We start from the raw sequence: 25,197 nt of genomic DNA, 5'->3' as shown, positions 1-25,197 counted from the left end.
AGTGCATATACGCGATACATGGTCTCGGGCCCAAGTACTTGGGCGCACGATGCATCTTTCCTCGCAGATTCCGATAGACTGGGAGCTTTGCTGAATCTCCTGTATCTCAACATTCTTTTACTGTCACAATTTTCTCCGACTCTAATGTCCAAGCATCTGGCACTTTGGACTCGAATATTTGTCAACGTATCGCCTCACAAGCACACTTCACAATGCCAAGGTGGTGCTTAAAGAGGTGTGCGAGCACGGCGCCTTCTGGCTTTCTACACCAAGTAGCGCGAATCACAGACTGCGCCTCCGCCATGAAAAGTATTTGATCCTTTTTGAAATATTGTGTCGATTGTCTGCAACGGAACTAATATTTTAGAAGACTTGCCCCATCCTCCACTACCCGAGCTCACAGATGTCTCATTTCAAGCTTTTGTATTTATAGAACCCTCGTGACTCCATTGGCAGCACTGCATTCGATGTCCCAGCTCCGAGATATAACATTCGGGTGCGCCTTTCAGTCTTGAACTGAAGACTGTTGGTCGTACTCTTCTTTTCGAGTTTTTTTTTGGTTCAAAATGAAAATACCATCCACTGTCCAGTTTGCCTGCCTCATGCACCTTTCAGGTCGAGTCCAGGCCCAGGAAAAAATACCTGGCTGCAATGGTAATAATCTTGAAAATTGCTTTCAACGAAGCACCGCGATTGCTATCCCCTTTTGCTCGAAGATTCTAGGAACATTTCAATCCCGACAGTAGCTGTAACCTCTACTCATCAAGTGTAAATCGAACAGTCTTTTCTCGTGTTGTGGCTGACACGGGATCAGCACAGAGACCATAATCCACACAGACACGAAAGTAACGACCAGCGTCATCAGCAAAGTCGCGACTTCGGTCATAATAGCCTACACTACGTCGACAACGCTCGCTCCTGCTGCAGCCGCGGGAAATCCAGTTGCCTCGGTCGTCACTCCTAAATGTGCTACACGGAAATCGTACGCTGCCACGAGCATATCAGCAGCATGCGCTTGCTTCAGCGCCTCAATCGCAGCATTACACCCTTCTAAAGTAACCAGAACAGTAACTGATACCAAAACTATGGTTAAAGAAACCACCACGACGTAAGCACAGTACTTAAATGGATAATTCGTGCTTACAGGCTTTCTTGCAGCTCCACCACTTTCACAACACACACATCAGGAACCGGCACTACGACGACAAGTGTTACGACTGTGACAACCTTGTAAGACCTGCTATATCTCCCAAATCTGGGCATCTTGGCTAATGCAGAACAGTCCAGCGGGGCCGATATGCAACTATCTCGTTACAAGCCTCGACTGCTTCAACGGCCAGTATAATCTATCATCCAGTCTTCAGATAAGCCAAGATGCTTGCTACATTGCATGTCAGGGCAATTGGCGTTGCCAGAGTTATAGTTGGGAGGCAACGAAGTCGACTTGTACGCTTTATACGGAAGGCGTAGACGCAATGGACTTGCCCTCGACGGGTGGCACGATATCCTTCTCAGACATATCATGTCTAGCACCCCCTCCAGCACCAACCTGCCAGCATAACGCCCAAGAGATCGACCTCGGGATCACGTATCATGATATTATCGACGACCAGTGATGCGCCATACAATGCTTTGCTACCCCTTCGTGCCGAACCTGGAGCCACGATGGCGGCGCGGTCGGTATTGATCCCAAATACCGTTTCTGCCACCTCTTTATCCAGAGCGTGGCACAGCTTGGCCCTCCTGTCTCTAGCACCAAGGCGCTAAACAACTTTCAATATTGGGATATGAGTTGCCACTGTGGTGCCATGACCAGCGCACCACCAACTACTTTGCGCAGCCCTATATCTACTACCACTCAACCATCAAGGGCGGCTTGCAAAGCGCTATGTGGAGCTGATCTTTACTGCCAATCCTATAGTTATAATAGTGTGGGTGGAGTGTGTCTCTTTTGGAACTGGAGTTTGTTCAATGCGGCGACGCTGGTTTGGGATGCGACGGGAACTTGGACGAGTTATGATCACAATTGTCCTTGAAATAACTTGCACATGTACCTGCAAGTTTTGAGGCCTCAGTTATGTTCTAAATGCCAATTTTTCATTCGTACAAAGACTTTCAGGGTTAGTGGTGATTATCTTGGGAGATGATCGAGTTTAAGAGATAAACCACGTTAAGCACGTTCAATCCGGCGGCTATCGCCCCTAAATCTTGCATTTTACTATCAAAATCAACTAATAAAATAACCCCATCCTTTAATAATTCCACAAAATGCATTTAACATATCTCACATCTCAAGAGCTGGAAGAGAACGACTATAAGAGAGGAGGAATCCATGGTTATTTTGGAAGCTGAAGACTCATGGAGAGTAAGAAGTGAAGTACGAAGCATTCTGGGGTAGTGTGACAAAAGCGCTTCCTCGCTCCTTCCCCTACATACTAGCGATGCTGTTAGCTCCTTCTTTCGAATGAAAATTTACTCGCACATTCACAGTGTGACAAGTGCTGACTCAACTCCGTAATTCAGAAGTACATATATCCTCTGTGGTTGATATCGCCACTTCCAGCAGAAGATCCAAACACATCGAAAGACGCCCAAGATGATACTTCACAGCATGAGTATTACTCCCAGCATAGTAGGTTTTGTGAGCAGACACGGTTTGAAGGATGGCAATGGGGTCTTGCTATTCTTCCTTGGGTATGTTGCTTTGATGATTTTCGCATACCTCGCCGTCGGCTTCATTCTGCGTCCACGCAAATTCAGGGACTTCCCGATTGTGGGAAAACATAAAGACCTCCATGGAGGACTTATTGAAGGAACACGAAAGGCAAAGATCTCAAACTTCCCGTGTCCGGGGAGGAGAGTACGTGGACTGACATAAGAATAGTACCCCAACTCAGCTTTCGCGATCCCGACGTCTCCACCGACGGTTATCCTTCCCGTACCAATGATTGATGAGATCAAATCGCTACCAGAGACGAAGGTGTCATCAGCACGAGAGCTTTATAGACGTGCAGCCGGAAAATACAGCAAAACGGGGACGAACGCCATAGCAGCAGTTCGAGCTCTTCGTATTGACCTGAATCGAAGCGGAAGCATTATCCCAGCTCTTTGCGAAGAGACCGACTTCGCTTTCTCACAAGTCATCGGGGAGTACACTGATTGGGCTCCAGTGGCCGTTTATCCCAAGATCAATCATATCGTGGCCATGGTCAGCGGCCGAGTTTTCGTGGGCACCCCACTCTGTAGGGAGGCGGAATGGGTGGCTTTGACGACAGCCTGGGCGAGAGATGTCTTCGCATTGGTGACTAAAACAGCGAAATATCCAACCTGGATACGTCCTTGGATTGTTCCGTACTTATCGGAGACAAGGAAGGTGCTCGGACTGAGAGCAAGGGCGAAGGCATTTCTCTCCCCTGCATTTTCGGAACAACTTGAAGCGAGAACAAATTATGAGCTACCACCTGAAAAGATGCGAGATACACTGGTGAGCTGGATGATGAAATATGTGGCTCCAAGGCACATGAATGTGGAGAGCTTGGTACGTCACCAGCTTGGGATATCATTGGCTTCGACACACACAACGACTCATGCTGTGAGCAACATTCTCTTTGACTTGGCCGCACAGCCAGAATACCAGAATGGATTACGCGAGGAGTTGGAAGCCGTCTTGGAAGAATGCGGAGGAGAATTAACCCAACTCGATCTGGTACGACTGAGAAAAATGGACAGCTTCATGAAGGAGAGCCAGAGATTCAGCCCAGCAACCATCCTTTCTCCCATGCGGCTTACAATCCAACCGTTGACACTCTCAACAGGCCAAATTATCCCAGCCGGAACACCAATCGGTTTCTTCAGTATGTCGATCAACCAATCGGATTCGATCTATAAATTCCCGCCAGCAGACATTTTTGACGGATATCGCTTCGCCAGGGAGCGAGAGAAGAAAGGGAACGAAAACAAGCACCAGTTTGGCTCCACAGGTCCGGCGGAAACGTTCGACTTTGGTCATGGCATACATGCGTGTCCAGTAAGACCTCTCTCTCTTTGGCGCAAGTTGTGACTAATTTATCGTAGGGTCGTTTCCTCGCCGTAGCAGAGATCAAAATTATGCTCACGTATGTCCTTCAAAATTATGATTTGAAATTGGAACCAGAGGCTACCAGACTTGCGAATTCGCTGAAAGAGGTCTATTTCATGGCGGACCAGAAGGCTAGAGTGCTTCTGAGAAGCAGAAAGGCCTGGTGAGAGATTCTTAGGCGTTGATTTAGTTAGCAAAATGATAGAAATCAAATCGAAGTTTACCGTTCACATGATTTGCTTCATTATGAACTTGAATTGGCGCCACATGTGTGAAAGGAAGCTCCGGGCATCTATTACCCCTCGAGTCCTCGAGAACTCTGGGCCTGGGGGGATGCTGAGATGCAGTTCCCAAGTCTAGAACAATCTCAAAAGCACTGGGAGGTGGAATTAGCGTGAAGAATCGCAGTGGGCATGTCGCTGCGAATTGAGGTCGGGAGAAACGCGAACGGAACAAGGGAGACAAGAAGAGCCAGTCCGAGAACAAGGAAAAGTGGGTCGGTCACGTGAAAAGTCTAAAAGTCTGTCTCACATTCTGTTATCCTTCTCCTTTCCTTCTCTCGTCTCTCAAGTCTCAACAGCGCTCTCCCAATTTCGAGCCGCGAAAACCCAACACCACGATATCATCTGTCTGGCAGAAATCAAGTGACATCTGCAAACTCTTCTCGAGGACTTCGTTGCAGCCGTCAGCGGACGCGTGCCTTCCAAAAATGGCCCACACCTTCAACGCATCGCGAGTCGCGACTGCGCTCAATCGAGAACTCTACCACGAGCCACGCAGGGTAATCCCCTCTTCCATCTTCTCCCTTTTCTTCCTTCACTGTATGATATGACCGGGCTGGTCTCGGAATATCGATATCACAACCTTCGTTTCCTTTGTCCTAACTTTTCCTAAAATGGCTTCACAAAATCCTCTTCAAGTTCCTGAAATCCATACCATTCCATCTCCAAACAGGAAATCCAGTCCACGAGGAGGAAGACATCCGAGCCCGGAGAGCAGCTGCTTCTCGCTACGTGCTCCTGTACATCATCGATCTTCCCCTCCCGGAGAGTTTCCTGGATCTCCAGCACCGATACATCGAACCGACACCGGCAACTCCAGCAGATTGACGCCTCCAGCGCCAGAGTTGCAGTCAGGGCAAGATTCGTCCTACTTCTCTACACCACAGCGTTCCCAGACCCGACAAACTCGAACAACCTCGCCCTCGGAGCGCTTGTCGAATCCAACATGCCTCAGCCCGGACGTATCATCCAATGGATCCTTCCACTCCTCCGAGTTTGGTCACAGTCCATGCAGTCACAGCAGTGGTACGAGCGATTTTTTGACCCCACCTCAAGAACTGCCCGATACCGATAATCCTCCGTATAAAGCGCGCCGGGAGAGCTCGGGGAGTTTGACAATGGTCAGAAAGCTGCGAAGGGCCAACACGATGCCGTATGACAAGGAACAAAAGAGGAGAAAGCGGCACCGGAAACACCACAAGTGCGACCACAAATGCGGGCAAAAGAAGATCAAGTTGTACGAACATCAGAATCGTTCATATTGGTGGCTCCCTTCTAGCTGTCAAGTTGCTCCAACGGCTCCCCGCGGTCAGAAACAACTCTGCGAGGACCACGCGGGACACTATACGCCGAAGAAGACGCGGTATGGCAGTATTGATACATATGGAAAACTCCCTCCTGAATTTAGGTCGAAACCAGCACCTGCGGTGGTCACAAGACGGTGGAGCTCTGTTGAAATCGGGGCACACCAAGTCGTCCTAGAATCAACTTTTCCTCTCAAACCCACTGCTCCTCAAGTAACATCCGGCTCTCCTGTTAACAATTTCGTCCCGAAGATGCTCAGCAAGCCTTACCGAAGCTCTACCTTCACTCGTGGGGCAATAGATCACAATAGTGATCATGATATGTTTCACACCATTGGCAAAAAGTTGGCACTTCACAAAATCCCTGACGAAAAGCTGGTGATTCCCGAATCAATCACATTGCGGAGAGCGAGTGGAGGAAGTCCCGAAGCACAGCAGAGCAACGACACAAGCGAAGCCACCCCACGGGCTCGTCCCATCAACGCGGGTCAAAAACGACATTCTGTGCCATACTTGATCACCACCGAAGAAATCGATTCTATCCCTGAATTGATCGAGGCGAATCTCAGGAGGAACTACGATGCATATGGCCGTTATGATCGGCATACTTGCAGCTCACGTCCATCGCAGCGGACAACGCCGAGTTCGAGCATCACGGGCACAGCCCTAGTGCCTTCCAAAGGCTACTTTACCCAGCCCTCCGTCGCAGTCACCGAAGTCCAACCAGTCAATTCAAGGCCTCGCAGTCCCCTGAATTATCTTCAGGTTGCCCCACAGCGTAAGACCAAGACCGATGCGATTTCACGATCCGATTCGCAGAAAAGCGTTCACGAAGTCATATGGGAAAGCGGTGCATCTCCACTGAGCCTAGGTGAACTTACAGACGAAGACGATTCGAGGCGTTCTGGCCCTTGTAGCGCGGAACCATCAACCCCAAATCCAATAAACCTTCAGATGCCAGGAGCCTTGAGAGTTGACAAGGGTGACGCTTTTGATCCTCAAAATGCAAATGCTTCGATCAACGAGTGGTCTTGGAGATGTCCTCAAAACGAGATCGCGGTTGTCTTAACTTCGTCCGACTCTGATTCTAACGATGTCTTACTAGAGGGCAGCAACGATCCTCGGAGGCCTGATTTCGAAGACGAGATTCCGCCTCCTAAAGCAGCTACGAGAGCTAGAGATCGACCACTATTGAGATCTGCGGTTTCGCAGACCAAGTTACAAGATGTTGTATCTTTCCCACCTTTGGCACCTAGAAAGAAGACCAATGATTGGTACTCTCCCCTTCCCCCAATTGAGGCGCAGATGATGTCGCCACCTCTGGCAACTTCGCGGTCGCTCTATGACATCGGGATTGATGTGTCTTTTGGGCCCTCGAGCTCCAAAACGGTAACCCCAAGATCATCTCAAACATCTTGGGTACGCTCCACCGAGGTCTCCCCTACTCGCAGCTCCGAATTTGATCCGAATTATGAGATACGCTGCAAGAGCCCAGAATCATATCTCGAGGACCCTATCCACAGGAAATGTGTGATCAAGGCACATCCTAATGCTTCTGCTCGTACGGGCGAATTCTCAACTATCGGTTCCTCTCTTGGGGCAAGCTCACACGAGAAAAGAAAGAGCTCAACGCCCAGCGTCCAACGGCCGCGCTCGCCACGGATCTGCGAGTCGGCTACAGAGGGAGTCTTGATCCAAAGCGAGAGACGAAGCCTGCCTTCACAGATCCACCGTACAGAAACATCACAGCCTACGAACAGTGCCACAATGAAACCAACCGGTTGCGTCAATATGGGGGGGAGAAATAGTTCGCCCGCCCTTCGAGCCCTACTGGAATTTTCCCCTCCTCGCTCTGAGCGTACCAAAGAAAGATCCTCGGAAGCTTCACATCCAGACGAAAAGGAAATCAACTCACCGCCTCGACTCCCTCGTGTTCGAACGGTTGATAACGCCCACAAAGGAGAACATGAAGTCCCACCCACCAAATGGCGAGCACCGTCTCCATGCCCCACACCAAGATCTCGTGGCCCTTCCGAGGACACATCAGAATACGAAGATTCGAGGGACTCACTTTCAGGTAGCCCGGGCCCCTCCACAACAACACCACAGGTCAGACGTGCTTGGATTGATCGTCTGAGTTTGCTCAGATCAAGGAGTCCGCCCCTGCCTGCCGTCGATCGCGTTGGAATCTATGGCCGAATGTCAGGTAGTCAGAGGAGGTCGAGAGGTGATCCGTGGGGAGAAACGTCGAGAAGTGAGCCGCATGTCTGTGATGATTGCCCCAAGCCTTCGGAACCGCACATTTGTGATGACTGTGCGAAAGATCCGAGAGTGCCGAGTATAGATTGGATTGGGTAAGGATGTGTCGAGTTGGAGATATGAGAGTCTGAGGAGCGGTCGAGACAGATTGGACAAAAGCTCAAGATGCAAGGACACGTAGGACCGAGGATCTTTTATGTTATCACAAGACGACAACTTATTCAATCATGAGTTTGTTGCGTCTCGTCATGAGCAACCTCGATTTCTTATGCCCTCCTTCATTTCCCCGGCTGCTGCTTGTGAGACTTGTCAAGTGTGGGGCATCAGGTGCATGTCGGGGTAGCATTGGGCGCCGGAAACCTCGTGGCAGCTTGCTCCTTTCTTTAGTTTTGGACCCGGAGATCGTCTTCATAAGGAGCAGTTGACTTCATATCCGGTTTAAGAACTTCTCTGCCAAGCAGTAAATGCTATCTATTGGCTTGCATCTCAGTCTGTCAAACTATCTTTGTGGCGTCTTGGCTTTCGAGGTCTGGATCTGCGGATGTCTTCTCATTGGGAGACCGCCATGCACGACGTTGCTGTGGCTTCACGACATCGGCAAGCGCCGTTCAGCTGAACTTCTTCTCAACCCCACTTCTTCGTCCTCCTGAACGAAGTACATAACTTGACACTCTCCCTGAAGTCCATACCGTTTCTTCCTATTTGCAAAGTATTGCGCATTGTAGCTCATCCATTTCCACGCCTTTCCCCTTCCCACAGACCTCCTCGTAACAAGATTCAAACCTATCGAAGCAAATATCAAGCAATGTCTGGCATTGAGATCGTCGCAGGCGTGGCCGCCATTGTGACTGCATTCAATGGATCTGTCAAGTTGTATAGGTCTTGGAGGGAGAAACAAAGAGAGCGCTTGGAGCCCAAGGAGAACCAGAATCTTGAACGGTCTTTGACGATTGGTGGGACGACTGTTCAGCGGGAATATGATTGTCATTTCGCGAAGCTGGGGCCTGAGTTTGCTGTTGGCGATGGTGAGTTCTCCGTTCATACTTGAAACTAGAAAAGAGTGCGTGCTGATCTTTGTGACCAGATCGAGCGAGGGCTGAGCTGGCTGGTTACGTGATCAAGCTGCAGCATACAATCATCACATTGATGACGGAGTCAAACTCCTCTAATAACCTCGTCTTGCCGAGTCTGCCTGCAATATATTCCACTTCTGAGGATACGAGGAAGGGAGTCGTGTCTGCCATGGCACAGCAGTATCAACGAATGGTTCAAGCTAAGCCTCTGAGTGGCTCGTATCTGACCAAAATACTCTCTGGTTCCAGGCAAGCGATTACTTGGGGCACATCGTCTGCCAGCTCTTTGCCTCCACTCTTCCGTATTTGCACAGAACTTGACCTCAACTACAATCAGAAATATAGGCAGCAACGTCGGGTCTGCTGTTGTGGGTTTGCAGCAGACTGCTGGGGACACGACGCTGGCTGGGCTGGCCTCCTATGGGTCAGACCCATGGGAGAAGGAATCGACTGCAAGGTAGCGATTGAGCATCAGGGGCTCTGCCAGTATCATTTTCGGCCCAATGACCGAAACCCGCGACGACGTTCCGAACACCTCTTATACTACCTTCTCTGCTATGAATCGTCATCTGGAGAGGAGGATGTCGAGAGATACACGAGGGAGCAGATGCAGTCTCACTTTGAGGACAAACACACGCTTTCCGAGCTCAGGAGCAAGAATTTGGTGTACTACGTCTTGAGTGAAGAGTCATAGAGTTATTTTGATTCCTTGACTGCAGAACATAGTTGCTACCATGTACTGGGCCACACATCCACGCCAAGTGGGAAGGAAAGATATTTCGTGTTTGAAGAAAGGGAAACATAGTCCGAGACCTTGGAACCGCCTCAGCGGGTCTCAATATCGACGAACAAAAAGGACTGAGGACACGAGACATCACAACAACACGGCAGCCAAAAGCGTACCAGCGAAAATTATTCCTGCAACCATAAGCGGGGAGTTATGTTCAACAGTAGCTCCAGCATTGGGCTTGGTCGTCGAGGTAGAAGACGAACCCGCACCCGAACTCGTATCCGATCCAGTCTGTCCCGCTGCAGGGGAAGAAGACGTCTGAGCAGTTGTGCCCTTCAATGTCTGAGCAGCTCCGGACGTCGAGACTCCAGGAGGGACAGTTCCGCCTGGCCAGTTGGTGGGAGGAGAAGCCGTGTTGGCTTGAACGACCTGTAGTCGACAAGAATCAGCCCCGAGCTTTTCAACACAAAAAGCCGTGAGGATTGAGAACTTACGGTGCTTGCATAGTTCCCTGTATAGGTCAAGCTTGCTGGCTCGCAATGGCCATCACCAAGCGCTAGGCCGACAAAACCAGGAGCACAGCACCAATCAAACGCGTCTTGGTAGAGGGTCCAGCTTGGATCTGCACAGGTGAGACCTGCGTTGACGACGGTACCGCAGTCATCGGCTAGGGAGAACAAGTAAGCCTTCCAACAACAAATAGATCAAATGGGGCTGCGCAAGACTTACACGTGGGACAACAATAAGGACCAAGTTGAAACGGCCCACAGAATGTGAAATTTGGGCAGCAGAAGGTGAAGACTTGGTTGCTGCAAGTCAAGGTTCCAGAGGGACAGCCGTGAACTGCTCCATCTTCTGGCGTGCCTGGAAGCGCGAAGCCGCCATAGTATGGGTTTCGAGTTTGGAGGAGGCCTTGAGCGCTGGTGGTTGCGAAAGCAAGGAAGGCTGCGGAAAGGAAGGTGAGGTGAGCCATTGTGGAGAAGTGGAAACCTTTCTTGATGTTTTTGATTCCCTAGGCTGAGAGAAAACTTGAATTGGGAAGTTTCGAAAAGAGAAAAACTTCGAAGCGGAAGAGATTGGGGGTCTGCACACCTTATTCTAGTAAGTTATAGAAGGGTGTGCGGGATACGAGACGCATATCTCGCATTCACTAAAGGTCAAAGTAGATTTCCAACGTAATAAGCCTCGAACCGTCCAATTGAGGCAGCATGGCGCGGAGGTCCCCTTCTGTGCGTTTGAGGGAAAATACCCAGTCCCCAAAGAACCTGAGGAGAGCCTTGCCCTGATCAATTTCACAGCCCCGGTCATCAACAGCCCGTTAAATGCTCACCAATGAGAGCTTGATAATCTGTCCCTCACCAGGCATGACCCGATATCATGAAGCTTCAAACAGACGGAAAAGGAAATTTCGTTGGTTGTGGCTGTGGCACCCTGAGTTTATATTTCTTAAATCCGATGGCTTGCAGAGGATGTTGGAGGCTGATGGTCCAGATTACCGAGGTTTCCTTGCAATGTAACGGCAAGCTCGATGTAGTCTGTAGGAAAGAAGATTTGCTGCAAGTTCATGGAGTTAAGCTTTTCGTGCAACGTGAGTGGTGGTTGTATTTTTGGAGCCACCTCGGTAAAAGGAAAATAGGGGTTGGTCACGTGTCATCCCACCATCCACCTCGAGAAAAAAATTCTACCACAGATCATGGGAGTCAATCAAAAAGGAAATATAAAACTCCATATCTAAGTGGAAATCTTGTGGGCTACGAGCGGGGAGGACTATGAGAAACTGCAATGTCAATGTTTTTGATTCATTCACTACGACATCGAACTTCAAGCTCGCAGGTTCCCTGGGAAGGTTCGGAGGGCAAAGTATCATCTCACTTCGTTATCAATTAGTATAGAAGCTTCCCAGATGCAAATTTCCTCATCCAAATCGAATGAGAAAGGCTCACTTTTGGCAAGTGATAAGTTGCAAGGCCGGAGCTGGGCATTCACTGCCCCATCCCTCAGTTAGCGACTCTTCTCCGGAATAAACATAGAAGATCTCTTACCTATCCTTCATTGCCGTGATTGAAAAATATTGTCCTCTAGGTCGATACTCTTGATAGCGGGAACATCTTTCTCCATCGGAATCTCTTCCCTCTGCACAATCCGACAGACGAAAATCGGGCCCTGGTGTCTATTGCACCTCAACTTCAAATGTCTCATCGAGTATCTCCATCCCCATTTCTCTTTCTCCAAACTCCGCACCACCAGTCCCTCCTCAATTTCGATGAATTTTTGCTCCGTTGGCAGTGGCATAAAATACCGCGTCCCCGAAATCTCTCCGTACAAGAACTTCTGGTATTTGATGAGGTACACTGCGTCCTTAACAAAAGCTGTGGTGTTGTCGCCAGAGTATGAGGATAAATTGAAGGAACAGGCGAGTTGAGTCATATGGATTGCGAACTGGAGGATCGCCTCGTCGTGGATGCCGTGAGGTGTGCTCATTGGGTAGAGGTCCAAGCAGCAGAAGCAGCGAACACTTGACGATGGCGGACTGATTGAAAGTTGTCAGAGGGTGGTTCTAATTGGAGCTATTGGTCTTTAATTACCTATCCCCAATGTCTGAGTGGGTTCTCTTGGGGGACGCCATGTTTGTAATTTCTGGTGGTGCTTGAGCGTGTTGAAGATCTGGATGTGGATTTGGAAGGTTTTTTTTTGGCGCGCCTTCCTCTTCTATCTTTGAGTATTTATAATTCCGGAACAGTGAATAAAACTCAAAATACGTACAAAAATTCTATGAACAGTTCTTCGCCATTTCCTGTATTGTCTCGTTCGGTGGACTTTCTTGGCAAATTCAGCAAGCGAAGATTTATTATTTACCAGGCCAGACCACTTTTCTTGGATCAATCGTGTCATTTTAAACACAAAATAACAGGCACAAAGCAGTTGAGCTATTTTAGATAATGGCCATAGTGCAGAGGAAACGCTCCTTACACTATGACCAAACCGGGAACAAAGGTACTATCCACTCGCGACAATAGTGAAGCCATCAACCCAGATTTACCTGATTAGTTCTTTTATTAAAGTATAAGGACGCATAAATCGAAGTACTAGGCCGTATCAAATGGAATCATCATCTTTCTACAACTTTGCCCTTAGCACACCAGCCTCAATTAACTCCTTAACCTTGGCAGCAACCCCAAAGGAGTATATATACCCCGCACCCTCAGCTCCATAAGCATGGACGACATCGCCCTCTTTCTCGACCCTGAGTCCAGTAGTCCTTCCAGGCCTAAAGCCAACAAGATCGACCACGCTCTCCAGATCCAGCCCGTCGAAAGCCCCCTTCGTCATATGATTGACCCTCCTCAAGATATCACTCTTCAATTCAACATCTACCTCAGCATCCAACCTGTCAGACTTGATGCCTCCCATAATCACTCCACCTGATCCAACCCTGGGAATAATGTAGGTATATTCTGATCCCTCTCTCATGAAAAGCTCATTGAGGTCTGTTTTGACGAACATTGTCTGACCTCTCACTGGGTGAACAGCATCGTCAGAAGCCAATTCCTTAGCACCAACGCCTGATGCATTGACAATGATCTTTGCCGAGGTAATCTTCTGTACTTCATCCAGGCTCTTGACCTCTTTCCGAACAAACTTGACACCTCTCTCCTCTAGTTTCTTCTTGAGCCAGGGCAAAAGAAGCAACGGACTCATAGCCAACGCAGTGTATTTCACTCCCATCGAGACACCCTCCGGCAGTTCAGACTTGGCAATAATTCGATAATCAGGCATCAAAGTCTTGTACCAGATATCAGAATCATTGTTCCTGTCATCGAAATACTCAGTCATTGGGTATATCTTGACGCCACTTGATGGGTCTTGGTGAGCTAGATTCCAATAGAATTTGAAGCTTCTTTTCTGCATTTCTTGCTGCATCTTGGTGGCTTTGCTTTGAGGGTGGAAGACTGCTCCGGCCCTGGACTCGAGGTCAGTCTTATGAAGGATGTCAAGGAGAGAATGAAAGGTACCATGGACTCGCCCAGTTGGTTCCGAGGTCCCCAGGAAGTTCTCGGGCTACGATTGTTATGGAGTACTTGGGTGAGAGGACATAGGCAGTTGCCAGGCCGGTTATACCAGCTCCTACAATTCCAATTGGCTCTTCCATAATGAGATGGTGTGATAAAGTTCAGTGTCTCTAGATCTCAAGAAGATGAGGTGTTGACATTGTGGAGTCATCAAACCCCACTTTCAGGATGCCCGACGCCACCCGCTAAGCTCGACATCTTTACGCCGATCAGGGGTCAAAGAAATATTGAAAGAAAGATCTCAGTATTCGAAGAAATATGTAGAACAATGTTTCAAGAACCCGAAATTGTGCTGGCAAACTGTTACGAACCATTTGGAAGAGACAGGTTGTGAATGATCTGATCATGTGTGAGAAGCTACCCCGCCAGTTCTCTGTTTCAAGTCCTTCCATCCCGAATTCTTTAAACTCAACAAGTACAAGTGACTTCACAATCAACACCTGACTCTGTATGCCTCAACTCCCTAGAACCCTCCGATTCAATTCCGTTGTTCCAGCAGGAATAACAAATTATAAAATAGGTTCAATATCATCACCACAATCTCTCAATGTCTGCTTCAAACTCAAATCACAGACTGAAGGGTCCCGTAAAGATGATGTGTCGTCGTGGGGAAAAAGTAAGACGACCCTAAGCGAGGCAATTATTGTGCACGAGGCAAATAAGTTCCAGGTACTTAATCACTAAATTTTCAGGCTCTCTTAAGGTCAATGCCCCTAATTAATATCCCTAATCAACGCCCCTAATTAACACCCCAAATCGACACCCCTAATTGATATTCCTAACTAGTACCCAGCAAGGTATTGCTTTATATTTTCCTGTTTTGCCAGAGGTCGAAAGGAATTAAGCATTGCCATATGCATTATAACCAAATCTGTCTGCAACAATAGTAACGACATGCGCATTGCGATGCATTAAAGCAAAATGCGAGACGGGCACTGGGTGCCAATATATATTAATTTGCACACACTGGTGTATACAAAGTAATATATATGGGCGCGTACCACCGCTTGCTCATTTTGGTTAGTGTAGCCCTAATCGACACCCCTAATCGACATCGGGGGTGGGAAGAGGGGTCGTTTTACTTTTTCCCGCTCTTCCCAGCTTCTTCTGTACAACATCTTGGGAATCCGATAGGAATTGTAGAATTTTCCAAGTCTCTTCTCTCGCAACTTCTGAATCTTACGTTTAATGGTTAGTCGTACGATAGCAGGACCTGCAGATACCCCCTGCGGATAAGGCCCTCTCTGCGGCGATCTCTAGGCAGCTCTTCGGTCTTGGTACGGCCAACCGTGCCACCACGTTATCATGGGCCTCTTCTGATCCCAGTTCCTGACGTCAAAGAACAACCCGATCGGCCGACACTGTGCAGCTCGTCCCAAGGCTCTCGAGATAGACAATGCTCCTAGCTCGCTGCACATGACGCCTTGTCACTCTTTCTAGAAAGCTGTATGGAAACAACCAACCTTCTCAGGCAAGGCTTTCTAAGCTTCAGTCCCCTTCAACTCAAGATTCGCTTCTAGAACCCCTGACAGACTCTTAGGTTCATTCTCAGCGCTGGTGGGCCTTGTTTGCAGGACACCCCGAGCCTGTGGACCGTGCGGGTGGTGACATGCTATCTACGGCCAATTGTCGTCTTCACGAAGCAGCATCCTTGGGGAACGTTGCTCGGCAGACAGGAGTCTACTCTTGATGCGGATAATACTTCCTCTGAACCTTAAGTGGTGTCAATCGACGGCGTCACCGAGCTTTCCTTATCGTCGTGCATTCCTTGGAGTTTGTTTATATTGTCTTCCTTTCCTTGGTTCTTTCATTTTGTATACTGTCTCTCATTGAAAGGCGAAACAACATTTTGCCATCATGAAGTCTGATGACAATGGCGGCATCGGCGAGGCCAAGTCCTCGCAACCTACTTATGATAACGATAAAGAGGCTATTCACACTACGGCTTCTGACGAGGAGTATGGCCATGGCGAAGTTGAAACTCACAGCACGACCAAGAGGGGTCTCAAGGCTCGCCATGCTCAAATGATTGCATTGGGAGGAACCATTGGTCAGTTTTTCCAAGCGCCATGATGAAAAACACGTCTAACACCACGCAGGAACTGGCCTGTTCGTAGGAAGCGGAGGTACTCTTGCCCGAGGCGGTCCCTTGTTCATCCTCCTGGCCTACATGATCCTCAGTGTTCTGGTTCTCTTCATCGTCACTGCTATCACAGAAGTGTCGGCCTACCTCCCGGTGAGTGGTGGGACAATGAGTTATTACGGACATCGAAATGTCTCCAACAGTCTTGGATTCGCCATGGGATGGCTGTATTGGTACTCTCTCGGTATCCTCGTTCCATACGAAATCACTGCCGCCGGTTTGGTGATAGGTTACTGGAATTCGCCCGTTAACATTGCTGTCTGGATCACGATCTTCATCGTGGTGATCGTTGGATTGAATATCCTTCCTGTTCAATTCTACGGTGAGACCGAATTTTGGTTCGCATCCCTCAAAGTCTTCATGATGATTGGTCTCCTGATCCTATCATTCATCCTCTTCTGGGGCGGTGGCCGTAAGTCAATCGTTCAACCTATGTTTCTAAATCTAACTTCCTCTCAGCACGGCAACACGGCATTCTTGGTTTCCACAATTGGAAAGACCCTGGTGCAACAAACACCTGGCTTCGCCCTGGGGCCACAGGTCGTTTCATCGCTTTCATTGAGGTCCTAGTTCTGTCCGCCTTTCCTTTTACCTTTGCACCCGAATTGATTGTAGTGTAAGCTCCCTCCAATATCTCTTTCCCAATATCTCTCCTATATCCTCCCACCAAGAGGGGACTAACACTCCTCCAGAACCGGAGGTGAAATGAAATCCCCCCGCCGCAACCTTCCCAAAGCCGCAAAGAGGTACTTCTACCGCCTTGTATTCTTTTACATTGGCTCCGTTATTGCCATCGGGATAATTTGCCCTTTTAACGACGCCCGCTTGACCTCTGGCGGCGTAGGAGCCAAATCCTCCGCCTTCGTCGTTGGAATCGCCGATGCTGGCATCTCTGGTCTAGGATCCGTAATCAACGCCATAATCATCACCTCTGCCTGGTCATCCGGGAACTCATTCCTCTACATGTCCTCTCGCTCTCTCTATTCCCTAGCAGTTGCCGGCAACGCCCCCAAGATCTTCACCAAATGCACCAAGCAAGGCGTGCCCTACATGGCCGTCATAGCCTCCGCGCTCTTCTCGCCCCTCGCCTACCTCAACTGCGCAAACAGCGGTTCGGTCGTCTTCGCCTGGTTTGTAAACCTAACCAATACATCCGGCTTCATCTCCTGGATCTGCTGCTGCATCGTCTACATCCGGTTCCGCAAAGCCGTCATCACGCAGAACATCCCCAGGGAAGAACTCCCTTATCGAAGCAAAGTCCAACCAATAGGAGCCTGGATCGCGATGGTGGCGTTTACGATTCTGACGCTCATCAATGGGTTTGATGTTTTCTTCCCCGGGAGGTTCACGGCGAGTAGCTTTTTGACGGCTTATGTTGGAATACCTATCTTCCTTGGGATCTACTTTGCTCACAGGGTAGTTAATTGGAAGGATGGATGGGCGATTCCTTCTGGAGAAGTGGATTTGCTGACGGGGATCGACGTCGTGAAGGCAAATGAGACGCCCGAAGTTCATGCGGATACACTGAAGAAGAAGATGATGGGATGGTTTACGTAAATTTTTGGTGTGCGTGAGAGAAGGTCCGATGTACTGTACACATATGCCGAAGGCTGGGTGCAGGGATATATATATACATAGAAGGTAATCTAGGTTTTGAGTATAGTATAAGTTTCCACGTGTCTCAATACTGAATGTCCTGGGGGGTCCTGCACATCAAACTCGATGCATTCGTTATTCATGAGTGAATCGTCTTTCCTCGGCATTGTGTTGCACATCGCATCAATGCTTGAAGTCAATCTAGTACAATGAGATCGAGCATTGATTTTTTGGAGGTTGGTAAGTCTTCAAGTGATACATCAGCCTTTGAGAATTTGTTGCACATCAATGTCCAGCGTAGAAATTTCAGCGAGGAGATTCTACTGTAAGAAAGTAGTGGATTCTGTTTTCGTCTCATTATCAAGTGAAATAGATTTCATCTCGACAGATGCGACAATCCTTTTTGCATGTCGCCTTGGTGTTCCAGGTTACTCTGGGATATTGAGAATATCATGAGTGAAGATCAAGAGTGCGTACTCTTCCTTCAACGCATAGCCGCACATCGCATTGATTATCCGAAGGCCCAAGGTACATTGAGAAAGACATCAAATTTTCGAATCCGACGAGTGTGTATCTCGTCCTATATCATCTCATAGAGATTTCATCCAAATCTGGATCAATTCCAACCAAGCAGCCGAACTAACACTTGTCTGAGCCGGAACTCCGGATGAATACCAATGGCATTTCGGGCCTTCATCCCTCCAGGCACGCCGAGAACTCAGCCTTGACCGACAGACACAAGGGATGACTGCCCCATCGATGTTTCTCTGCCAGCCTTGTAGCTTCCTCGAAGCAGGTCAGGGCAATGGGTCGGGACTCTGCGGCGGGAACCAGGAAGTTGGGGTTCGTATTCGCCCCCTCAAGGACTATGAGATAAAATGGGATGAAAAGAGGGGATTGCGGTTTCCTCCGATATTCTCGATATTCTGTAAACATGTTTCCTGCTTCGCACCAGTCCCCCGAAGTTCTCTCGTATATTGAGATAGATAAGATATTCACTCAATATTCAGATCAGACAAGTCGATATATTGAACTCCTACTCATCCGGATCCGGATCAAACCCAACCAAGACGCTTGGTGGATTGGGACTTTTGCTCCGAGTCGTTGGATCTCTTCTTGCCCTTTGAGTCGGCCATTCCTTCATCCTCAGCACCCCACTTCTGCAGTTCAAATTTATCAAACAAGTGTTGCGCAACTTTCTGGTATTCGACAGGGAAGTTGTGTAGAGCAGACACCCTGCCTGAGTGGGTGCAATGAGGATTGAGAAATATTACAGACAGGAGTGAATCTTATCCTCAACATTTATCGCACATCGCACCATTCATCTGAAAGTATCCTGTACAATAAGACGAATCTGCTCTGATTTCAGATAAAAAGTATAATACAGCATTTTCATCTGATCCCAGCTCACCATTAGCCCGAACCTTCGAATCTCAGGGCTGAGACGGCCGTGAACCTACAGTGACAATAGCATGGATAAGGCTTCAAGCTTCCAGAAGGACACGTTACCGTACTTTTGTCGATACTTACTTGTTCTGGAGAGATAGCTATCTCTCGTCTCGGTGGTGTGATGGAATTGATATTCACGTCAGATGAGAACATTGTGTTGAGGGAAGAGCAATGTCAACCCATTGAAACGGTTTGTTGCATATCGAATCAATGTTTCAAATGTTCCTGATACAATGGGAGTGTTAAGAGAAAGAGTGAATCCTCCACGCGAGGACTTTCGCTGCACATCGATTCAATGTTCCAAAGTTTCCTAGTACGGAGTACAATGAGAATGCCAAGAGCCAGAGTGAATCCTCTTTTCGAGGATATTGTTGCACATCGATTCAATATTCCAAGTGTCCCTGGTGCAATGAGCTCCAGTTATACCTAGTTCAAAAAGGTGGAGAGTCGAAAGGGTATATATTACTCAAGGGTAGTGATAGTGGTTAGCGGATTGTAGAATTGGATCTGGTCTTCTTGTAAAGACTGCGATATCCAAGCCTCCAGGGGCCCGCCCATAGGAAAGTGACAGTATCGCCGACCCATCCCATCCCATGTAAAAGCCCAGCCAAAGCCGTGAGACCCCGTCTACCACCCATCCCTCCGTCTCAAAATGAACGCCAAAATAACCATAACCCAATTCATCATATACAGTTCATTAATCACTAGGGAGAATGAGGAGTTAGGTCTCGACACCCGAACTCTTCCCCTTCTCCCCCTTCTCCGTCCCAGCCATCACGGTATCAGCACTTCCCTCCGCAGCCTTCGCACCCCAACTCCAAGGCATCCAACCACCGCCCCCACTACTCTGGCCCCTCGTTACCCGCCTCCTCGTATTCTCAACCTCCTCGGTCCCAGACTCGGCATCAATATTCTCGAAATCCGCCTCACTTCGCCGAGTACTAAGGCCACTCATCGCGCTCTTCGGCCTCTCACTACCAGCAGCGATTTCTTCCTCACTGCCTGAGCTGCCATCGAAGAACATTGATGGTACTCGCTGCTTCGGTCCACAGGAGGTGGATTGGAGATTGGAGGCTTCTTTGTCGAGTGCGGAAAGGAGGATGGAGAGGCGCTCGCGCTGGGCGGCGATGAATGTGAGGCGTTCTTCGCCGTCCATGGTGGGCGGGATTAACATTCCTGAGTTCGAGAGGTCGCGTGCTTGTGTGCTGGACGAGGGACCGGTGGCAGCGCTTACTGCGCTGGCGAGGAGAGCGTAGAAATCATTTGCAGTGCTTGTAGCGCCTGGGATTGGGTTCGATGGGAACGCAGGTCTAGCGGATGGGAGGTTGAAGCGGGCGAGTAAAGACTGCGCGTAGCTGTATGTTGATGGTGTAGGCGGAGGAGTGGGTTCCTTTGGCGGTAGGCCGAGGATATGTTGTTTTATGAGTTCGATGATGTTTTTGAGGTAGGTTATTCCGGCTGCTTTGGCGCGGTCGTGGGCGGAGGAGATGAAGTTGTCGATTGCGAGCTCGTTGTCGTGGAGGAAGGGGTGGACGTGCGTTTGGTAGAGGACGCGAGCACCTTGGCTTTGTGGGAGGATGAGGTATAAGAGGAAGGCCAGGCGGATCCAAGCATAGAAGGGGACCCTACGGATTGTTAAAATCGGACTGTAGCAAGGAGTACCAGATGTGCGAACCAGACGAGGATGAAGCCGACCCAGGATTCAACACACAATGCGCAGGCTAGTACGACCCAGTACATCAGCCATGGCTTCAATAGCGCGGGATCGGTGGTCTTGAGAGCTTTGTAGGAGGCGAATACAGGAAAGATGAAGGTAGGGATCGACCTGCGCATCTGTCAGTACATCGCGCAGCTATTCCCATCTCTCGGAGTAAGACGGATGTATGGTGGGGTAAATCGAGCTTACGATAAGAGGGTCGCGAATGTATCAAACATTGTCGCTGTCAACGCTGACCCTTGAGGTCAAGCTGATCGTGCGAGATTGTTCTAGGAATACTAGGGAGAACGGCGCAATGGTCGTCCTGGAGTCTTATTTGAAAAGGACGGAAGGAAGGAGTGAAGGAGCGAAGCAAGCGGGTCTGGTCAGCGGCGATTCAGGCGGGAACTTGATGATGCAGATCTCGCGGGAGCTTAGCGATGTTTGTTATCTGACAGCTTTGTCCTGGGCTGGGGTCTCGTGGGCTTCCTGCCGCCTTTGTAGAGGCTCGATTTGTCTGCCTAATCTCGAGCCTTCATTGAGATCTGTCTACTGACAATGGGCCACGTATCAATGCTCTATTCATTCTCGATGACTGAGGATATATTTCTGATCGTTGATAATGGATTCCTCTATTCCTCCGTCCCTGAATCCCACGCCAGAGGTCTGGGCAGGCGCTGGCAGCGTTCCTGCACCTGATCAGCTGCAGCTGGAAATGGGCGGGCGCCGGCAAAGGCTGGACCGAGGGTAACTTGTAAGGCTAGTACCATCGTCTCCCCTGTGGCTGCAGACAGGGAGAAGGGAAAGTCAGTCCAGTTCTGGCGGCGGAGGTGGCTTGATATCTGCATCCAAAACTCTGCACGAACATCAGCGTGTTCTCAACGGATCAGGCCATACTGACCCAGGAAACTGGGCCGAGGTGATGCGTACTTGAGACTTTATATATGCCACTGCCATCATGGCTTCGCTCCCTTCCCCATTTTTAAAGCACATTGAACCGATAAACTTCTGATTATTCTACAATCTAAACCCCCCGCAAGCAACATCAAAGCGACCATGTGTATCGTCCTCGTAACCACTGCACATCCTTCCTACTCACTCATCATCCTCGACAACCGCGATGAGTTCATCCTCCGTCCGACGAGCAGGCCGCATTGGTGGCATTCCCATCACCAGGAAATCCTCTCCGCTCGGGATCTTCAGCGTGAAGAGCGGGGGACCTGGCTCGGGATCACGAAAACGGGCAACTTCGCTGTCCTGACGAACTACCGCGAGACCGATACTCACGATGCGAACCATCCAGTAATGGGGTCAAGGAGCAGAGGAGGGATGGTGACTGCCTGGTTGACAAGCCCAGAGGACGAAAGCACGGAACAATTTGTACATCATTTGTTGGAGGGCGAGGGAGTGAAGGGTGTTGGCGGCTTCTCCCTCGTCTGCGGGAAGTTGAGGAAGCGGAGAGATACAGAGCATGAATTGGAGCCGTTAGCAATCATATCGAATCGTGCAGGGAGTCCAGATGATGTCCCATGGATTGCACAGAAACGGGGCCAAGTGTACGGGCTGAGCAATACTTCTTTCCTGGATCCAGAGACATGGCCAAAGGTACGGATGGGCAGAGAAAAGGTGCTGGGGGTAGTGAAGGAGGTCGTTGATGGTGGCTTGGGAGAGCAGGAGCTGGTGGACAAATTATATGCCGTCCTCGATACAGATACCCTCCCCCCACAGGAGGGAGAGGACTTCGAGGAGTACATCTACCAACTAAGGCATTCCATCTTCATCCCCGCCATTGGACATGCAGCAAGACCAAAGGTTCCCAAGGCCGATGCAATCGCATCCGCCAACACAGCAGTGGCAGCGAACGGGATCAAAGAATGCGAGGACTCGGAGGAGGAGCTGAAGGAGGAAGAAGCACCGGATCCAGAACAAAGCCCAGGGATGACGGGGATCTATGGGACGCAAAGACAAACTATAATACTGGTGGACTGGGAAGGAAATGTCACGTTCAGAGAGCGCTCGCTCTGGGATGCAGAGGGAAATCCCATAGAGAGGGGGAAAGCAGACATGAAGTTCGAGTTCAAGGTCGAGGGATGGAATGGCGAAAGTAAGGGAAACGAAGTCCACCCTCTCGCAGTTTTGTAGATGGCTGATCTTGCCGCAGAGGCCACATAGACTTCATTTGGGTTTGAATTTACATAGTGTCAAGCTGGCACCTAGAAATTGGCATGGTTCCTGATCTATCCCTTGTAGTCGCTCTGAAATTGCATTTGTTGCTTTTGCCAAGAGCACATGATGGCTCCTGTTCAGGAGAAGCGACGCGCAGCAGCCGAGCAGAAAGTGAATCTGCTTTTCATCGAAAATCGCCGAAGTGGAAATTTGTGTATACCCTTTCCGCTCCGAACTTCGTCTCTCGATCAAGACCATTGTCATCATTGCAACAACAATGTCGAGTCCCACTCGAAAGAAGGCTCCCGCTGTGGGTGCCTTCCGTTCTCGAGACTCGAAACGACTCGACGACGAAAACACTCTCACGCCAAGGCGGTCCTTCCAGAATCTGCGCCAGCTATTCAAGCTTCCTGCTCGAGTCTTGACCCCGTTCTCACACAAACGTGAGGATGATCGTGGTCGAGCTCCAATGGTCAATCAGACGGAACCTAGGACACACAGATTGATGGGCGAGATCTCTCCGACTCGAGCAAGAGCCCTGCCATCAACTTCGAACACTGCACCCAATCTGAGAAAATTGGCTGCTCGCAACTCCTCCGCAACACTACTTTCCTCGCCTCTCCGTAACATGTCAGAGCCTCTTCCCTTGCCACGGTGCCCACAGTCAGATTACTCCTTCCGTCCTACTCCAAGTGGCTTGCGGTCTACATACACCATGAACCAGTGCAGCCCTCCTCGTCAACACATACCCAAGCATTCGCTCCCCTCAGGACCCGAGGTTGAAGCTGGCAATATTTCGTCAGCCCGGCGTGCCTTCACGGACATCACTCGACGAATCAACAGTCCCCAGCTCCACCTCCCAAGACTCAGCCTGGGTCCTCGAAATGCATCTTCCCCCCTCGTCACTGTTCCGTACACGTCTTGCCCTACAACCTCTACAAGCCAACAAACCTCTCCCCCTCGCCCTATCTTCACCAATAGCAAACGTCCTATGCACAGAGCTGAGCGCTCACTGTCTTTGTTGAACGAAGAGAACAGACGGAATACACACGGCGGTGGAAGACCTCGATCAATCACCACAAGAGACCACCTTACTACCAAGCATTCCTTCTCAAAGAGCGTCTCTTCCCTCATCCAAACTTCAGGACCAACAACGGCCTCCACCACACCCGCGACCCCACCACAAGCCCTCTTCACCACGAACCCTCGCTGCATCTACAACGCACAGCCACACGCCTATTGGGCAGGTCGCTTCACGTCTCTACACGACCAATACCACACCCAAATGCTCGACGACACCGTCAACGACGAGAAGCTTCTCACGTATTTCCTCAACCCCCCCAAAGATGAGACGAAACTCCGCCAAATAGAAGAGCATACCACGAGCTCTGGTACCACATTCTACGTGCCTGACAGCGGCCCGCCTGACACAGCAATCCGCCAAGACGAAATCAGGAGATGCAAGAGAGTGTTCTATACGCTGCAAGGTCTGTGTGTTACCGCCGAGGCGAAGAACAGTCTTTGGGGCTTTCAGTTGAGGTTTGCGAGAGACAGGCAGATGGAAGCTTGCTTGCCGAATGGAGGAACGATGGAGCCGGAGAAAGGGTTAAGGCCGTGGACTAAGTTGGCGACGAGGAAGAGGGATAATACCGCCAGTAGCGGTGGCCTTGGAGAGACTTTTTAGGGTTGTTGAGGGGTTTGCCTTGCTGAATTGGGTGACACATTCATGATTGACGATGTTATGAGATATGGATATGACTTTACGAGTTCACGAGACATGATGGCTTGTAGGATTAAGTTCCCACCTACGGTTTCTCTATCAGGGGGCAGCGGGCATAATGTTCCGCTTTTATTGCCGGAAATCCGAATACGGCGCCGAATAGTTATTGGCTTTGTTTATGAGAGGTCTTCTGATGAAACTGCCGTGAGATGGATATCTGCCTGAGCGAGTGCTCTCAACATTTTCACGCCTCATTCTCCTTGTTTTCCTTTCCGCGTTGCAAGCCTTTCTCATGGAAAATGTTTTATCCATGTGGCTTCTGCAGGGGATTACTCCATGCCAAGACCTACAGGATGTTGTCGAACATCCTGTAAGATTCCAGGACTAATGACGCTTATTTGTTAGTCTGATGAACCTGAATAGAGGCTCCTCCCACTTTTGAAACAGATTTAAGCTTAATATCCGCTTAGGATGGGTATCTTGCTTGGTTGTTGAAGCGCAAATTACAAGATCCCGGCTTTGCTGTTGTTACAAATAATGTAAGCTTCATTTCAACGTCAACTATTCTTTAAACTGTCGGATTCATGCAAGCTGTACACAATGCTGTTGGAGAAAATCCGTATTCCGCCTAG

The 25,197-nt window shown here is 49.5% G+C and overlaps 12 protein-coding genes across 12 annotated transcripts; 6 read left to right on the top strand and 6 right to left on the bottom strand.

Annotated features, from left to right (window-relative positions):
- Positions 1–755: 755 nt before the first annotated feature.
- On the bottom strand, positions 756–1,263 carry K444DRAFT_629528 (uncharacterized protein; the record flags this gene model as incomplete). Its single annotated transcript, XM_024883067.1, has 2 exons — positions 756–969; positions 1,145–1,263. 2 exons carry the CDS (start codon positions 1,261–1,263, stop codon positions 756–758), a joined length of 333 nt encoding a protein of 110 aa, XP_024737004.1.
- Positions 1,264–2,611: 1,348 nt separating this feature from the next.
- K444DRAFT_528619 (cytochrome P450) lies at positions 2,612–4,245 on the top strand (the record flags this gene model as incomplete). The annotated part of the gene is made up of 3 exons (XM_024874740.1): positions 2,612–2,846; positions 2,898–4,027; positions 4,075–4,245. 3 exons carry the CDS (start codon positions 2,612–2,614, stop codon positions 4,243–4,245), a joined length of 1,536 nt encoding a protein of 511 aa, XP_024737003.1.
- Positions 4,246–4,658: 413 nt separating this feature from the next.
- K444DRAFT_396181 (uncharacterized protein) lies at positions 4,659–8,374 on the top strand. Its single transcript, XM_024872490.1, has one exon. The coding sequence runs from the start codon at positions 4,974–4,976 to the stop codon at positions 8,019–8,021; it is 3,048 nt and encodes a 1,015-aa protein (XP_024737002.1). The 5' UTR covers positions 4,659–4,973; the 3' UTR covers positions 8,022–8,374.
- Positions 8,375–8,727: 353 nt separating this feature from the next.
- K444DRAFT_629525 (uncharacterized protein) lies at positions 8,728–9,689 on the top strand (the record flags this gene model as incomplete). The annotated part of the gene is made up of 2 exons (XM_024883066.1): positions 8,728–8,947; positions 9,007–9,689. 2 exons carry the CDS (start codon positions 8,728–8,730, stop codon positions 9,687–9,689), a joined length of 903 nt encoding a protein of 300 aa, XP_024737001.1.
- Positions 9,690–10,060: 371 nt separating this feature from the next.
- Positions 10,061–10,698, bottom strand: K444DRAFT_629524 (uncharacterized protein; the record flags this gene model as incomplete). The annotated part of the gene is made up of 2 exons (XM_024883065.1): positions 10,061–10,392; positions 10,455–10,698. The coding sequence occupies 2 exons, from the start codon at positions 10,696–10,698 to the stop codon at positions 10,061–10,063; spliced, it is 576 nt and encodes a 191-aa protein (XP_024737000.1).
- Positions 10,699–11,774: 1,076 nt separating this feature from the next.
- Positions 11,775–12,351, bottom strand: K444DRAFT_629523 (uncharacterized protein; the record flags this gene model as incomplete). The annotated part of the gene is made up of 2 exons (XM_024883064.1): positions 11,775–12,255; positions 12,311–12,351. The coding sequence occupies 2 exons, from the start codon at positions 12,349–12,351 to the stop codon at positions 11,775–11,777; spliced, it is 522 nt and encodes a 173-aa protein (XP_024736999.1).
- Positions 12,352–12,666: 315 nt separating this feature from the next.
- K444DRAFT_561232 (putative FAD dependent oxidoreductase) lies at positions 12,667–13,920 on the bottom strand. The gene is made up of 2 exons (XM_024876929.1): positions 13,739–13,920; positions 12,667–13,686 (listed from the first exon to the last, which is right to left on the bottom strand). Exons 1-2 carry the CDS (start codon positions 13,873–13,875, stop codon positions 12,843–12,845), a joined length of 981 nt encoding a protein of 326 aa, XP_024736998.1. The 5' UTR covers positions 13,876–13,920; the 3' UTR covers positions 12,667–12,842.
- A 1,732-nt stretch (positions 13,921–15,652) lies between these two features.
- On the top strand, positions 15,653–17,495 carry K444DRAFT_629521 (proline transporter; the record flags this gene model as incomplete). Its single annotated transcript, XM_024883063.1, has 4 exons — positions 15,653–15,845; positions 15,895–16,350; positions 16,398–16,554; positions 16,631–17,495. The coding sequence occupies 4 exons, from the start codon at positions 15,653–15,655 to the stop codon at positions 17,493–17,495; spliced, it is 1,671 nt and encodes a 556-aa protein (XP_024736997.1).
- Positions 17,496–19,208: 1,713 nt separating this feature from the next.
- Positions 19,209–21,119, bottom strand: K444DRAFT_612733 (uncharacterized protein). Its single transcript, XM_024880199.1, has 3 exons — positions 20,890–21,119; positions 20,659–20,808; positions 19,209–20,608 (listed from the first exon to the last, which is right to left on the bottom strand). The coding sequence occupies exons 1-3, from the start codon at positions 20,916–20,918 to the stop codon at positions 19,705–19,707; spliced, it is 1,083 nt and encodes a 360-aa protein (XP_024736996.1). The 5' UTR covers positions 20,919–21,119; the 3' UTR covers positions 19,209–19,704.
- A 154-nt stretch (positions 21,120–21,273) lies between these two features.
- On the bottom strand, positions 21,274–21,631 carry K444DRAFT_396064 (uncharacterized protein). The gene has a single exon (XM_024872488.1). It carries the CDS (start codon positions 21,525–21,527, stop codon positions 21,312–21,314), a length of 216 nt encoding a protein of 71 aa, XP_024736995.1. The 5' UTR covers positions 21,528–21,631; the 3' UTR covers positions 21,274–21,311.
- On the top strand, positions 21,632–22,995 carry K444DRAFT_396065 (DUF833-domain-containing protein). Its single transcript, XM_024872489.1, has 2 exons — positions 21,632–22,783; positions 22,852–22,995. Exons 1-2 carry the CDS (start codon positions 21,736–21,738, stop codon positions 22,866–22,868), a joined length of 1,065 nt encoding a protein of 354 aa, XP_024736994.1. The 5' UTR covers positions 21,632–21,735; the 3' UTR covers positions 22,869–22,995.
- Positions 22,700–24,753, top strand: K444DRAFT_612731 (uncharacterized protein). Its single transcript, XM_024880198.1, has 2 exons — positions 22,700–22,783; positions 22,841–24,753. Exon 2 carries the CDS (start codon positions 23,123–23,125, stop codon positions 24,527–24,529), a length of 1,407 nt encoding a protein of 468 aa, XP_024736993.1. The 5' UTR covers positions 22,700–22,783; positions 22,841–23,122; the 3' UTR covers positions 24,530–24,753.
- The last annotated feature ends 444 nt before the right edge of the window (positions 24,754–25,197 follow it).

Source organism: Hyaloscypha bicolor (assembly GCF_002865645.1).
Source record: "Hyaloscypha bicolor E unplaced genomic scaffold K444scaffold_61, whole genome shotgun sequence".
In the NCBI taxonomy this organism is placed as follows: Eukaryota; Fungi; Ascomycota; class Leotiomycetes; order Helotiales; family Hyaloscyphaceae; genus Hyaloscypha; species Hyaloscypha bicolor.
Note: the sequence above shows the minus strand (reverse complement) of the source record. Positions and strands in the feature narration are given on the sequence as shown.

Bases quoted from the DNA above. Each gene is read 5' to 3' on its own strand.
- K444DRAFT_561232 (XM_024876929.1), bottom strand. From the start codon at position 13,875: ATGGAAGAGCCAATTGGAATTGTAGGAGCTGGTATAACCGGCCTGGCA. The intron at 13,687-13,738 runs GTACCTTTCATT...CCTCGAGTCCAG, and splicing joins ACCAACTGGGCGAGTCCATG to GGCCGGAGCAGTCTTCCACC.
- K444DRAFT_396065 (XM_024872489.1), top strand. From the start codon at position 21,736: ATGTGTATCGTCCTCGTAACCACTGCACATCCTTCCTACTCACTCATC.
- K444DRAFT_396064 (XM_024872488.1), bottom strand. From the start codon at position 21,527: ATGCAGATATCAAGCCACCTCCGCCGCCAGAACTGGACTGACTTTCCC.
- K444DRAFT_612733 (XM_024880199.1), bottom strand. From the start codon at position 20,918: ATGTTTGATACATTCGCGACCCTCTTATC. The intron at 20,809-20,889 runs GTAAGCTCGATT...ACAGATGCGCAG, and splicing joins ACATTCGCGACCCTCTTATC to GTCGATCCCTACCTTCATCT. The intron at 20,609-20,658 runs GTTCGCACATCT...AACAATCCGTAG, and splicing joins GTCGGCTTCATCCTCGTCTG to GGTCCCCTTCTATGCTTGGA.
- K444DRAFT_396181 (XM_024872490.1), top strand. From the start codon at position 4,974: ATGGCTTCACAAAATCCTCTTCAAGTTCCTGAAATCCATACCATTCCA.
- K444DRAFT_612731 (XM_024880198.1), top strand. From the start codon at position 23,123: ATGTCGAGTCCCACTCGAAAGAAGGCTCCCGCTGTGGGTGCCTTCCGT.